A 16,380-nucleotide genomic window follows, 5' to 3' on the forward strand; every position below is an offset into this window, starting at 1 on the left:
TGATTGGAATGAAAATAGACGCGCTGAATTTCGTTTGTTTTATGAACGATAGTATTTATCGAACATTTATCTATATAAAAACAAGATTAATATTGTAGAAATTGTATTTCTAAAGATTCATATATAATTCATATTTCATTTGGTAGACAATAAATATTCAGTAAGATACTAAAAACGCTTATTAATTCTGAAATGTGCATCAAATCTCAGCTATTATTAATCAGCAGTTTGTATTAGGTTAAAGACTTAAAACAATAATTTCGAATTAGGTCTAGTAAACAAATAATTGTAATTAAAGTTTAGGTTCCCATGATGGAAGATGACGTTTTCAATATGATGCTATATTTTGGGCTCTTGACTTAATTTAACGATGGCCCTGTCAGTTGTAGTAAATCTTTGTAAATTACTTTATAGGCCTATATAATAGCTTGTTTTGTTTTATAATAATAAATGTGTTGAGTGTATTGATATTGATTATGCGATGAGGTTTTTTTTTTTTTTTGTCTTTCGGTGTGATTAAAACATGCCAATTCTCAGAAAATATTTTCAAATTCTATTATATACCACATTTTATTACATCTTTTTTAAAAACATAACTGCTTTTATAACATTATATAGAACCATTAAACACAAAAACTGCTCTGGCTTCGGGGGCTTCGCCCCCGACCCCACCAGGGCCCTTATTCAGTGTCCAGGCCCCACGCCCAGAGAACCCCCCTTGAAATGACCTGGCTACGGGCCTGCTAGACCTGTCCTAGAAAGAACTAAAAACTCAACGTCTCTTGTAAACGTTTATCCAAGTCAATTGTCAACACAGAAAGTGTGGATGTGTTATGAGTTAAAATCAGCAAAAAAGCAGTACACAGTCCCGCTGGGAGCCTATTTTTATTTTAGTCTGACTGAACATCCCAATAAAACAATCTATCCAGGGGGTATATTGGCGACGGAACCAACTTGTCAAAGTTCTAAATGTCACCCCCAACCTGCATATCCTAATTGAAGTACTGAGTTTTAAAAAGGCCTTCTAATCTAAAATCAGTTAAAAAGTGAAACAAATTCATTTAAGAAATATGAGAGGATAAGATTTTAAAAATTACATCTGGAAACATGGCTAGTTCATATCCAAATTAGCTTAATTATGCCACTAATGTGTTAAAATGTAGGCTTATGTTGAATCCAAAATTCCATTGAAATATTGTTCGACTGAGATAAAATTCAATTGTTAATGGAAAACACAATAATTTGGCATGTAAATTAAGATCGACATTTGCCTACAAAATGACCTTAAGTGATACATTTAAACTTTGACCTTATATATGAAGAATTTTTCAATGAAACATCCAAAAAATAGGCCTAAAGACTTCGGATGTTTATTGTGATCCATAATTGATGAAGCAACCTGCCATCATTGGCCACCCGCCCCCCACCCCACCAACCCATTTTCTGATGACACAACCCACCAACAATTTTTCCACTATTAATCCCTTTATTTTCATTGTATATAGCCAAACACGGAATTGATGTGTACAAAATTCACGAAGAAAAATAAAACACTACAAAATGAATATCAATTTATTTATTTCCTTATATCATAGAATTATCAAGAATAAGAACACCTATTACATAAAAAATGAAAGACTTAACTAACTTAACCCAATATCCTAGACAAAACCAACATTTTTGAAGTGTTTCATTAAACTATATTAGAAACCCTGTGTCACAATTCCCTTGTCTTACATCCTTCAGTTCGTCCGTTGATACCAATTGGAATTTACAAAGACATAAACTACTATCAAATGAATATCAATTTCCTAGACAAAAACCAACATTTTTGAAGTGTTCCATTTAACTTTGAGTAATTAACTAAAGTTTTTAGGCCATATTTTTTAAACATTTCTCTGTGCGAGTGGGACTTTCCTATTTCTTTGCATGCATGCACAGTTGTATATTTTTTGACAACTGTAGAACTATATTAGAAACCCTGGGTCATTATTGTCTTTTTTTAAGTTGTTTTATTTTACATTAAGTAATTTATTTCTTTATTATGAAGGCGGTGGGTGACTTGGCCCATGTAAGTGTTTGAAGAACCTGCTCTGGCTTGTCTTTGAAATATTCGTCAACGGCTTCACTTTCCGACCATCTGTAAAGAAAAATTATAATAATATATTTTAAAACATTTATTTTCGATTTAGATCTGCATGTTCATAGTAATAAGCCAATAGACCTTTCCGGAGTGTCAATCAAACTTATCAACTGACTAATCAGAACAGCGCTAGGGATACGCGTGCGTCTCACAAACACACGTGTTGTCCCACAAACGCACGTGTTCGCGTATGTTTTAACATTGTCGTCTTGTGGGACCTTAGCAACAATATCCAAGGGGCGGGGCTTAGCGGAAAGGTCAATTCGTATTAAGGTCAATCGACAAAAACACCATACACACAACGTTGGTTTCGTCGACTGACCTCAAAAATAGCATTCAGCCCTGTGTGCTTCAGGCATTTTTTGAGGAAATAATGGAATAATGTTGAATATTATTCATCCATATAATTCTCATAATAGCAAATAAAATATACAATAGACTTTTGATAAACTTTGGAAGTAGTTAACAATTGTAATCGAACAAGTCATTAATAAATTTGAAAATGAAAGTTTTAGACAGAAACACATGAGCTTGAATAAAGTGGGAACAAGAAATTCAATTATCAAAAAACATTTTATTAATAAGCGGTAAGCAAAGTTTACCAGTTGTTAATTCGCTATACAAAAAAATTTAATTGGATTTGACAATAAGCTAACATGGAGAGTGTGGGCTCCTGTCTGAATCAGGTACTGATGTCTGCAGATAACATGTTAGTAGTTTCTGCAAGAAATACATTTTCTTAAAATTGTGCGATGTTTGATTATAACTTACTTTGCTATAGCATATTCATCAAATATAACGATACCGCCTCTAACAACTCTAGGCCACAGCGCCTTCAAAGCTTCTAGTGTGGGAGGCCCGACGTCCAGATCCATATGTAACAACGAAATCCTAAAGCCTGGATTCTTGTCAACATACTGCAGAAAATGAAATGTAATGTTCAAATCACCTCCACCATAACTCCCACATTAATGTGAGCTGTCGTGACAAAATGAGTCTTGTGGTACGCCAGGTCATTTGATATATAGGTAAGAAAATATATCTGAAGTGATATTGTGACAAAAATGGTTTTCAAATTTTCTGGTAAGTTTGATATGTATATTTTATTGAAGCAAAAGTTCTGAGTTGAGTTACCTAAGGTAATCACGTTATTGAGGGACAATTTGTAACGCTATTTTTCTGATTGATAGGAAAACCAACACAAAATTTATCAGTTGTTTATCTTTAAAAGCGATTTTTTTTTTAAAGTATGTGTTTAGGACTCTGAACTTTAAAATGATTTTACTCCAGTTTTACTCAACCTAGGAACTTGATTCAAAGACAAAATTAAAGTTTAGTCATATCAGGGAACATGACTGTTCCCTGGTCATATATCAATAACTTATTTTTCATTTTTTGTACCACAAGACTCATTTTGTCATGACAGCTCACGCATGAAATGGCAATTGTGGCTGGCAAAATACGGTGATTATAAATGAGGTCTTTCTTCTTAGCGTGTCCATACACACAAACTACTGTATAATAGTACGTGATGTTGTTTGAACTTACGGTGCTTGGTGTATATGGTAATGATAAGATTAGATTTACCCAGGAATGCGACATGGACGCTCCTATTTTGACCCCATTTAATGAGGTGATTTTTAACTACCTGAGCATAAATATGTTGCTCAGCAATTCTATACTGGTATGAGGAGACTAGGGGCACAATTCTCTTTGTTATACATGGGGGTGGGGTGCATACATATGCTATGCTCGTGGGTGCGAATTCTTAGGTTTTGCATGTTTTTTCTTGTCTTGCAAAAGTCAATAATAGGATGAGAGTAGTGGTTTACCGTGTTCTACATAAGAATTACTGTACATAGACGTATTATAAGTTATAATAAATGCAGTGGCGGGATGCTAAAGCTACCTAGGCATATTGGCAGATCAGATAAACTAGTCTTTAGCCTAACTAGCCGTAATAAATGAAATTAGACACACTTTTTTGGTTCGACATCGTAGGCCTAATAATTTATGTACGAAAATGCGTTCTTCAGGCCTATCGGTTCATCGATCCATGGAAGAAAGACGATACGTATCCAACTACTCCATATTGTTGGAATATAATAATATATTGCCTATGATTTTTTTTCTCTATATATAGGCCTAAAGAATGAGATATAATTACCTGACCTTTTTAAGGGGAAAACCTTGAATTTTGAAGAACTTAAAGACCATTAAAAGACTCCTCAGAAGTCTGGAAAGCTCATTTCCGGCCATCTAGGAATTAAAATTTTCCCTGGGGAGAACCCCCGACCCCCTTTCATTTTAGGGTTTTTTAGAAACATTTTTAACACCCATCTTTCAAATCCTGGCTCCGCCACTGAAATGTGTGTTTGCAGATAACATTCTCAGAATTATAGAAGTACAATAGTTATAATTTTTCAACATCAAAACAAACAATAAGGAAAATGAATACAACAAGAAAATGTACCTCTGAACAAGACTTGCAAACATCACCCTCTACAAGTTCCAAAATTGAACTGCTGCCACTTATCAATTTAGCTTGATTCATCAAATCCTCGGGCTCAATGCCTTCAAAGTTACTCTCTTTAAACAGCTTACTCATTTGCACATCATCGTTACCAACCAGTTTAGGTTGTGAAAGGAATAAATCAAATCCAATAACCTACGGAAAGAAGTACTAGGCCCATTTTAACTTCTGTATGACTGTATTTACTGTGTATGCGACACTCTGAGGCCCAATACAGGCGTGCGGAACAGGGCACGTGCCAAGCCACTCGGAAATATGAGCCTGGGCAAAATATGGGGCTACCGAATTTTGAAGATATTTATAAATTTTTTTTAATCAATTAACAGCATGGTCACAACAATGAACCTCCGAGCTGAAAATGTGTACCATTTGCATTCTTTCCCCGGACGTATTTTGTGCTACTGTACAAAACACCAACATAAAATCATAGTACAAATAAATTGATTATAAATACTGTAAAAAATACTTTATCTTTCACTCATAACTTTTGAGTTTTTTCAAAATTGAAATTAACAAACTTAATAACATTGGTACCGTATATAATACTATATTACTGCTGACCAGAAACTTGATTATACAGTATAACAGAAAGGCCTATCTGTGCACTTTTTGCAAAAAATTATGTCTAGTCCTATGTCTCAATACACAAGCAAAATATTACGTAATAGCTACGATTTTTTGCGCACACATTTTCCTAGCGATTTTTTGGAGTTAATTTGTATGTTTACAGCAGAGTGTGCATTATAGGTTAACAGATAAAGATACAGATGAATATTCACACCTTCTTAATTGAGCCGGGCATGTGCATCTGTCGCATCTTCAGAAACTGCATTAGACCAGTTCCCTTAAAAACGCCACATTCTACAATATCACCTGTTGAATAGTAATTAAAAAAACATTGTCATTAGCATTCACTGGGCTTAGTGCATATAGAGTCGCAACAATCGATAATGACGGTCACCAGCTGACAATACGAATACGCATACGGCTTAGCGTCGTTAAGCACTCACAGACATTGTTTTGTTCATATGCCCGTTGTACAAGCGTCATGGCTTAAGGTAAAAAGGAATCTAATTTCTTGTCAAAGAAATATCTTCAACTTCAATATTACTAATGAGTTGCACAAGATTTACAATTGACAAAACCAATTTGGTTATGACCAGGCAGACAGGACTGTTCAATCTAGATGAAATCATTTTCTCCAATATTCTACAAAAAATACCCTTGTTAGTGCAACTGATCTATGATACCCGATGGGGAGTACGTTCTTTTTCAGTGAGATTATTCGCTACTCTCCATTCCTTCCGGTAGTAACATTTTGTCCAGACATGGACCTGTTCTAGAGATCAGGAGGATTTAGAAGGGGGCGGGCACTTCCCCCTCACCCCTTTGGAAAGTAAAAGAAACAAAGAGAAAAAATTGATCACCCAAAATGCCTCAGAGGTTATTTTCGGCCTTCTAGAACGACGCTCCACAAACTATGGGCAGCGGCCCAAATTTTGGGCTGTGAAACATTTTTTGAGGGTCGCGAATCCGTATGAGAAATTGAAAAAAAAAAATAACAAAGATACGTTCAACGTTTCAGATAATAATTTTAATAAAGCCGCTTCATTGTTACAGCAAATGCTGGGTGTGGATGCAAGATTTGGAAGTAGGGTACATGAGAGTCCACACCACCTCAGCCCCACCATGGTTGGGGATGAGTGAGAAAATTTTGAGAGTAATGGAACTCTAGGTGCCCGGAAATTGCACTCTCATATATTAAAAATCTTACCGGTAATTTATATCACCAATACAATACAACATTTCTTAATACAATCTAGGGGGATACGATCGCACCGTCTGCACCCCCTTTCAATCGCCCCAGGAATGGGCAGCTTGTAAACGCTTCTAGCGCCAGATTATGCAAGAAAGGTATGACGTGTGTGGCTGAATCGTGCTCAGTTGTATCATGGTACTGTAGAAAAAAACAATCAACAATTGTCGGGGAAAAACACAAGTGTACGGTATTATTTCTTTAATATAATACTATTTAATTTGTATACAATGAAATTTTATTACCGAGAGAACAGATAATGACGTCCAACTCAGGCCCCTGTCTCTTATACACATCTAGATGGGGGGTTGAGGGGGTTACGATGAACCGCCCAAAAACTGGAGGAGGTCCGCATTTAAAAACAAAATATTGATATTCGTAGATATATTTACAATGTTCTCCAGAGAATCGGAGATTATACAAGCCAGAAGTAATAAAATAAGACATATCACTAAGTTCATCTCTGTGTTGTGGGTTTTTTTTTTTTTTTTATTGTATAATGGTTTCCAAAGGGTTCACTTTCCATTGAAACGAACCTCCCACTTATTAATAGGTTCATGCACAAATTAAGTCGCGCTACGGGCCTGAAACTATTGAATATACATGGAGGCTTCATGGTCAATCTTGCCAGGTTTTGTTATGTTGGTCCCTGACGTGACTGGGCTGCTGGGCCGCCGCTTGGTGCATGGAATTATAAATAGCCCGTGAAGTAAAAAGTTTGTGGAACACTGGTCTAGAAAACCAAAATATCACAGGGAATTCCCCTGACCCCCTAGGGTTGTTGTGTTATCTCGATCGCCCCACCCCCACCCCGAACATATGGGCCGCCCCTGGAGATTAATATGTTTTGGTCTTGACGTTGCCGCTCCATGTTGGTTTATTAAATAAAGGAGATAAATAATTATAGACCGAATTAGTCACCCGTCCCCCAAACCAAAGCCGTTTAATAATGGTGTTATAATTTATAACATCAAAACAAACCACTAGGTGGCAGTTTTTTCACACCATAAGCCTCCGCTCAAGTAAATTTTGACAATCTTGAAACTCCTCAAACTTATTTATTTTGTGTATTTTATCGTAAAGTAATTCACAGTATTGACCTGTTAGACTTAAAATGGAGTAAAAGTAACAAAATGTAAATCTTGAACATTTTTGCGCCTAACTAAACACGGCCCTAGCCCTAGACTAGAGAATCATACAAACAACGTTCTTCTGACCCATTGGCCATCTTAGTCAAAAGAATCATCTTATTCTACAATCAGCACTTCAAGTTTGTCCAATTTCAAATATTTCATAAAGAAATTGCATAACAAAATGAGTTGTAGACAGTATTAAGTTGTGAATGTACCTCTAATCAACAGTGAACACCTCAGTCACGCTGGATGTGCCGAGGCCTAGGAAGGCCCCCCCCCCCCTAGAAGGCTTCTCGAAATTCTTCATAGTTTTAGTCTGAATGGAAATCTAAATCAACTAAATCTAATCAAATTAATCTACGAATCATTCAAAATGTATACATTGTTATAAAAAGCATCTTTTACGCTAACTTCATTACATTTTAGACGATTTAATAGACACCACTTTCGACTCAGCTCAATGCATTTTAAACATAGCACTTTGCAATGTTGACGTCATCGTTGGCACTAATTTGATCTATTGATCCACAGTCTGGAAGACAACAGATTAGATGGCCATGGAAATACCGGCTTCCGCGGATGTATACGCACCCGCTTGTTGTTATGACTAGTCTGAACATTTTATACCTTCATGGTCTGAAGCATATCCCTTTATTTGGACAGTACGAGAGTTTTAAAGTGTTTTAAATCCCTTGAAATATTATCGACGTCCAAAAAAATAAAACAAACGACTCCCTCGATTGAATAAACGCCCCTCAACAATTCCCTTCTCAAAAATAAACACCCCTGACGTTCATCCAAATAAATACGGTATCCGTACTGATTTAATTACGTGTCGTATAAACAAGGCGAAATAAATGAAATACTGTAAAACCATTTACCGAAAGGTCCACTGATTAATTTTCGGGATTCAATATTTCGACATTAATTATATCATCATCAGGGATGAAAAATAAATAAATAATTAATTTATTATGTTTATTTTTATCTTTGTTGTGGTTTAATGGAATTTTTCGACTTTAATTATTGTTTTCATTTTTTTTTCTTTCGTCACCTTTTGCTTTGTTAAGGCTCGTTCTCAACTGTCAGCATTTTCACAAACGTACAACCATACTGTTCTCTGTTACCCCCTCCCTTGATATGGATATTGCAAAACAACTAACTACTGTAAATTAATATACAGTATTTGCTCACCCGTACATAAGCTAAAGTACATTACAGTAACATCCATGATTGCACTATAATTTGGTCGTAAAAGTTCATGCATATGTAAAAGCGTATCAAGTGGTCTCTCCAACGCCCCCCCCCCCCACCAGCATAATGTTTGTGCACTTGTGAAAATGCTGATATTTGGGAGCGATCCCTTACAAATAAACAGACAGTATACTGTATTGTATATTTGTTTAGAAGTATGCCTGTATAAAAGTTATTCAATACCTTTAATTTTCAATGGTATAATTTTTTAATTTGTAGTCTTATTTTGTATGTACAGTTTTTTCCGTGTTTATATGCATATTTTATCAATGATTGTGTAGAAGTGTGCTCCTTCTTTAGTTACTGTAATTTTTATATTTTTGTAATTTAAGCTGAACGCACCACTTTTGTGTGTGCCGCTGCTACAAAGGCGTATGTTCTCAAGAAATAAATAAATAAACCGATATATTAACGGTAAATTAACCTGCTTAACGGTAAAGTCGATTCGGATTACAAGGACACGATTACGTAACGTAGGTGCGCATCTAAACCGATGTTGTTTCAACAACGTACTGCTCTAACAATGCTAACAGCAGCAACACAGAGTCTCATCAGCATAGTTTTCATATTTGAAATGGGTAAAAACCACTAAAACTTCCGTTTTAAATGGCCATTGCCGGTTTTCATTGCCGGAAACCAGAGATTAAATCGTCCCTGGTGACCTCAGCCCGCATTAATAGGGCCAGCTATTTTAAGAACCATGCAAAATCTGAAGCAGGCTGCCGGATGGGAATAACTCGTGTGGATTCACAAACAAGACCAAAAATGTTGAATAACCCTGGCCACCGTTTAAATTTAGAACCCATATTGAGCTCAGTTTTCCCAAATCTGCTAATTTGAATCATGCCCGTATAATTTACATAAAATCTTCTACTGTATTTCGTATGGAATCAATTTTTTAGTAACTGAAAGTCACAGCGTGTTACTAAAAGTATAGCACAGATTGCATAACTTATATCAAGTAGCCATATTAATACTACTCTTTTTTATACTGGAATTAATGAATGAAACAATCTACCAAGTACTATACAATATATCGAAGATAATTCATCGTTGAAAAAATAAGTTAAAAACATCTTGCCTTAAAGGTATTATATATATTAAAAAAAAAAAAAAAAAAACTCCCAAGGTTGGTATTAATTTAATTTTAACTGCTAAATTTAACATGCCCGGAGCAAGTAAACACTTTAGGGCAGAGTCCTGATGCCTGATTCATGACCCATGGTAGATGAGCATTGTTATAAATCATAGAGATAAAACGGGTTTTATCGTCAACATTCGTAATTTTATTTTACATGATTGTTACTTGAGTTTTGCCGTCTCTTGCTAGAGTACATTTAGTCATTGACTGATACCAGAGACTTCATTGCTACTAAATTAGTAATCTGATTTGGTTGTTGAGAGTGAGGCTGACAGATCACTATGGCTTTACAATATTTTGGTGGACCATTGAAAATATTTTTTTTTAAATTAGCTAATGAATTCGGAAAAAACAATCTCTTATAAATTGTTCCCTGTCTACTTGACTGTGTATGATTGCCCTCTGGAGTATCGAGTGGATGGGCTGACCTCTGCATTTATTTGCGACACTATAGAAAGTTAGCATTTTGCCCCGTCGGGGAGTTATATGTATTTTGTACATATTAATAGACTCAAAAATCGATTAATTAAGCCTTTGAAACCCTAAATCGTCATTTTTTGGGGGGTTGGGGCTACGTCGCCTGGACACGGTTTTTTCCGTACGAAACATTTGCATGATGAAACGTCACTCGGGCCATCTTGGATTGACTCGACTCGAGTTCGATACGAAGAAAAGAGCAGACACTTCGCAATGTCGTGACGCTCAAGTTTTACTATTGTTCTGTCTAAAGTTCATCTACGGTAGGCCTATGAAATTGTACGTGTGTAACTAACTGTGTTCTTGTATGTTATTAAATGTTAGTATAATATCTACAACAAAAGCTAGTACCCCCTTTTATAAAGTGTAGATAGGTACAGTAATACCGAAGGCTAGAGAGAAAGAGGATAAATAATAGGCCTAACTACAGGCTGGTTAAGTCCTACGTAGGCCCCTCCCTAAACTAGATCTAAGTCCTTAGGGTCCTAGGCTGACACCAACAGTCACGCTTCACAAAAAAATTGAAGCATGGAATAAAAAATAGAGTGCATAAGAGAAATATTATTAAATAATAATAAATAAAATAATTCCGGCATTATTAAACTTGGCCAAATTATCCTTGTAATGTAATTAATATTAAATAATAATAATAATAATAATAATAATAATAATAATAATAATAATAATAATAATAATAATCATCATTTCAGCATTAATTAACTTGGCCTAAGCCTTCAAGAACCTACAGTCTATAATATTTACTAGGCCTATAATTAATAACTAGCCCAAGGGGAATATCTTTTGTGTTGTTTCCCCTTAACGTTGTTTTTTGTTCTCTAATTTCGCCATTGTCTAAGTTCCCCTTAAGGTAGGTTTTAGTAACATAATAATAATAATAATAATAATAATAATAATAATAATAATAATAATAATAATAATAATAATAATAATAATAATAATAATAATAATAATTTCTGCATTAATTAACTTGGTCTAAGCCTTGCAATCAAGCCTGCAGATACTATTTACTAATATTAATAACTAGGCTTAGGCCTCATTTATACATTCATTGGTGCTCTGCCATTTTTCCAGGTTTTATGGCATCCAGTATTTTCGAGCTGCCTATTCTCAGCTCTTATGTTAATTTGAAAATAACTGTCACCCTGTTTCATTTTATGATGAAACGCGCTTTTCCTTCCTCTTTGTGCTTTCCCCTGACAGCGTATAGTTTTTAGTAGTTAGTAGTAGGCCTAGGACCTAGGTAATTATTATGCACCAGGCTCCCAGACCTAACTAAAAAATAAAAATCGTCACAGTATGTAACTCAAGTTTAAATAACACTTTTCATTACTCGTGCAGCTCAATCAAATCTAGCCTATATGTCATTTAAACGACACATTAGTATTATTTAGCATGGTAACATCAATGTATTTTTTTTTAATCAGACAGCGACGTTCTCTCAGAAGTTGTCTTGTAGACGTTTATCTGTTGATGACCTTTTGACTTCCTGAATTCTGCAATAGGAGATTTTCGAGTCGATTTAGTTGAGACGACGGCCCGAGTGGAGTTTCATGTTAAAATGTTTTGTACGGAAAAAAATATCACCCCTGGCCCCAAAAGGTTTTTAGCGACGGCCGCGCCGCCACTTATGCTGCCAAGTACTTCGATCTAAATAGGCCTATTTTGTTTTGTACACTGCAGTGATTCGTTAATAGCATTACTTCACACAGGGGTATTAAAACGTTGGTGATCAACAGACAGTACTCATTAAAATACATTTTATTAATAATATTTTTTTTCCTAATCTATGTATATATCATTAAAGCAATTATTTTAGTATGACCATCATAACGAAATAAAATAGCATTGGCCTTGATAATGTTTGGCCTGAAAAGCATGGGATGGGTGATTAAAGAATAAAAATAACTTACCCGGAACTTCTAACGACTTCTGAAACAATTCATGACGTACAAGGATTTTACGAAGGCGATCGACATCCGGACATTTCATTAAGAAATTATAAGAATCCCACATAGTATCTTCCCATGATTCTCCGTTAGCCGACATCTCTGCCTGTGATCAATCCTGCTTCGAAGTACTACAGTAAAGAGAAGGCCGGTTATAAAACTTCACGACACGAATCAGCATACAAAGGAAAGACAATTTCCCCAGAAGGCCGCCCTCTAATAATAATAATTTATTGAACTTACCAAAGTTCAATAAACTGTTCCCTCTATGGAACGCCGTTAGTATTTATTTAGCACATTTTTTCCCGTAGGATGGATTGGTAAAATCTCGTGAATTATTCAAATAATCCTTATAGAACCTATTTTTCGATTTTTGGATAAAACAACACACACACGAGGCTCCATTCACTTTTGCAGCTCATGGTTTCTATGTGGGCCTTGTATTTAGATAATCAGCATGGCCGGCGAAACCGGAGGGTTGCTCCCTACCCCTACCCACTTTTTGGCAGAAAATATATGTCTAAGGAGATTTTTGTATGACCGGAAAGAAATACAATAAAAGAAAGAGGGAAGGAGGAGAGGGAGAGGAAAGAGAGTGTTTATCCAGTCCCCGACCGCAATAGATTTTCTCGCAAATCACATTGGCGGATCTGGGAGATCAGGGGTCCTGAAACCCCCCCCCCACTTCCTAGGGCAAAAAAAAAAGAAAGAAAAATAAATTAAGAAAATAAATTTTTAAAAAATATAATTAAAAAAAATAAATAAAAAAAATAAATAAATAAATAAATAAAAAAGATTTTAAAATAAATTTAAAAAATAATAAAAGAATTCTAGACCTGTGAGCTGATTTTTTCTTTTATTTATTTATTTATTTTTTTTTTTGTTACAATAAGAAAGTTAGAAGTCGGAAAAGCTCATTTCCCGCCATCTAGGAATCAACATTTTCTCGGGAGAGGGCCCCCGATCCCCCTTTTATTTTTGGGATTCATCGATTTACGGAATGAAAGAATACGTATGTAACGCATGTATACTGGTAATAGGTCTATTTATTGTAATAAGAATGAGAAAAATTAACCTGACTAGCTGGGGGAAACCTTGAATTTTGAAGAACTTGAAAGTCATTAAAAGAACACCTAAGTCGGAAAAGCTCATTTCTCGCCTTCTAGGAATCAAAATTTTCCAGGGGAGAATCCCGGACACCCCTTTCTATAAGATCTTTGTCTAAATTAACTTTTTCGTTGGTGGCGCTGTCCAGAATGAGAAAATAATTTTAAAAAATAAGAGACTTGTGGAAAGTCTAATTTCCCCCATTCAGTAATCAAAATTTTCCCGGGGAGGACCCCCGAATCCCCCTCTTCCTTTTTCAGATTTATCGATTCATGTGATAAGAATACGTATGCAATCACTCAATTTTACACACATAAGGCCTATTTACTGTAATAAGAATGAGAAAAATTTACCTGACCGTTTTCAAGAGGGGAAATCTTGAATTTCGAACAACTTAAAAGTCATTAAAAGACATTACTGAAGTCGGGAAAGCTCATTTCTTGCCATTTTGAAATCAACATTTTCCTGGGGAGAACCTGAACCCCACCTTTCTCTTTGGGGTTCATTGATTCATGGAATCGTTTCAAGGGGAGAAAACTTTGAATTTTGAACTTATTTCCTGCCATCAAGGAATCAAAATTTTCTCGGGGGAGAACCCTGAACCCCCTTTTCTCTTTGGAGTTTATCGATTCATGGGAAAAAGAACATGTATGCAACTACTCATTTTTTATGTATACATGGGTGTATGCAAGGAGGGTGGGGTCGGGATGGTCGTACGACCCCCCACCCCACAAAAATTTTCAAAGGTCCACATTTTTCCCAAAGACATTTTTTGCTAGGGCCTTCTCACAAAGACATAAATGAAAAAGCATTGACGAGATACCAGCAATGATTTGCCCAGCGGATGGGTCCCAGGTCCCCGACGGGTGTGCCGATGTCCCCGACGAGGGAAGAATTTCCTCGACGAGAACAAAGTGGGCGTAGTCAAACGTCGCTTTAAATGCCTCGAAATCTAGGGGGGCGAAGCCCCCAAAACTTTGACAATTCCTTCCTTATATAACGTAGTAACGAATGTGGAAAAATCGATTTTTTTTTTTTATTTGTGAATTTGTTGTCTTACTGTGTAGAATCTCTGAAAAAAAAAGTTAAGTCAATTAGATAAGTAATTAGGGAAGAATATTAATTAGCAAACTGACGAATGTCGCTATATCAATCGGTTTGTTTACTACAAACTGGCGAATGTATCATTTCCCATGCACTACGTATATCTCGCTTATGGTTTTCTCCTTTAACGGCAGTGCGTGCACAGGCGCGGATCCAGGATTTTCCCTGACCTTCGCACACATGGGATGGTCTTTGCAGTGTTGAGTCCAGAAATTCGAAATAAAGGGTGCCCAGAGAGGTCCCTTCACAGATAGACACCTCAGCCACACCATGTTTGGGGCTGAGTTAAAATAATGTCGCCTCTAGATGGCCGGAATAATATTCTCAGGATTTGAAAATAATTTTCATTTTTTTGGCATTCTTTATAAATAATTTTTAAATAGGCCTATTTATAAGGGCCTGGGCCGACTGCTCCCCTTGAATCTGCACTGCATGTGGAAATTCTCTAAAGCTCAGGTGACCTAAGGTTTTAAAACAAATATTGCTAATTATGAATTTCTATAAAAAGAAACGAACAGATTCTGGAGAGAGAGGACTTGATGGTTGTTATACAAGATAGATTAGTCAGACACGCCTTGAATATCAACTATAAACAACATAGGCCTATTACAAATAAAGACCTGTATAGAGACATTCCAGCTGCATAAAGAACTTAGAGGCACGAAGGTTAGCATTTTGCTGGACATTGCTACAGAAGTAAAAATGAAGTTATTTCAAGGGTTCTCTTTTGGAAACCAACCCATGGGAAAAGGAAGCAAGGACGGCCCCGGCTATATACGGTACATCAAGCAATTAGAAAAGGATCTAAACACACAGCGGCAGTACATTCCACAACCTATGGAAAACAGAGATTTGTGGAGAACATTCATAAAGAAAAGTTATAACTTTGTTTATAATTAACCGGGTGTGCCCGATAGGGAGAGATAGAGAGAGGGGGAGGGAGAAAGACAAGGAAGAATATTGCTACAGTGGCGTATGCGGGGTGGGGGTGCTCAGGATGCCTGGATACAGTAATTTTCCTAGTTTTTATGTATTAAAGTGCCATTTTCTGTCATCTAAAAGTCCAAAAAAAACCCCGAAAGGTCCACTGAGTAATCTTAGATAAGATAGTATACATCGAAATGCACGTGATCTTGTCGGTATTCAATATTTCGATATTATTTATGTCATCATCAGGGATGATCTAAAAGTCCCCAATTTTTTTAAATTTTCTCACCTCAGCCTCATCCATGATGGATAAAGCTCAGGTGGATATAGTCATTTTCGTGCCATTTCCGGCATCTTAAAGCCTCATATTCTTACAATTGTCTTACCTCAGCCTCAACCATGATGGGCAGAGGTGGATGGATTGGTAGTTTTCATAAATTTTAAGTATTTACGTGCCGTTTTCGGGCCTCCCAAACCAGATCCATTGGTCCAACAAATGATGAATGTTAGAAAAAGGCGAGTAAGTAAACCAATTGTTCCTATTGATAATTGTTGATTTTATGCGCGTCCCACCCGCCCACTGTAAATAATTCATTGGGCGTGGTTCTAAAGAATACTATTGTTAGGCTCATAGAAGTACGCAACAACCAATTTAAATTTATATGATTAAAAATTAATTTTTAAAATTTTAACCAGAGCCTTGCAGGCATATATCTGTCTCTTATACACATCTAGATGTGTATAAGAGACAGCCTCAGCCACACCATGTTTGGGGCTG

The 16,380-nt window shown here is 36.0% G+C and overlaps 1 protein-coding gene across 2 annotated transcripts in view; it reads right to left on the reverse strand.

Annotated features, from left to right (window-relative positions):
• Positions 1 to 1,561: 1,561 nt before the first annotated feature.
• Positions 1,562 to 16,380, reverse strand: part of LOC117107175 — a 24,205-nt gene continuing 9,386 nt past the window's right edge. For both annotated transcript variants that reach the window (XM_033248766.1, XM_033248767.1), the window contains exons 2-6: positions 12,429 to 12,595; positions 5,458 to 5,549; positions 4,617 to 4,811; positions 2,915 to 3,060; positions 1,562 to 2,140 (exon numbers count right to left, since the gene is read on the reverse strand). In XM_033248766.1, the coding sequence (XP_033104657.1) occupies positions 2,032 to 2,140; positions 2,915 to 3,060; positions 4,617 to 4,811; positions 5,458 to 5,549; positions 12,429 to 12,564 (678 nt within the window). In that variant the 5' untranslated portion in view covers positions 12,565 to 12,595 and the 3' untranslated portion in view covers positions 1,562 to 2,031. The remainder of the gene's footprint in view (positions 2,141 to 2,914; positions 3,061 to 4,616; positions 4,812 to 5,457; positions 5,550 to 12,428; positions 12,596 to 16,380) is intronic.

This window comes from Anneissia japonica, unplaced genomic scaffold, assembly GCF_011630105.1.
Source record: "Anneissia japonica isolate Jap-2015-1 unplaced genomic scaffold, ASM1163010v1 scaffold287864_len1152817_cov193, whole genome shotgun sequence".
Taxonomy (NCBI): Eukaryota; Metazoa; Echinodermata; class Crinoidea; order Comatulida; family Comatulidae; genus Anneissia; species Anneissia japonica.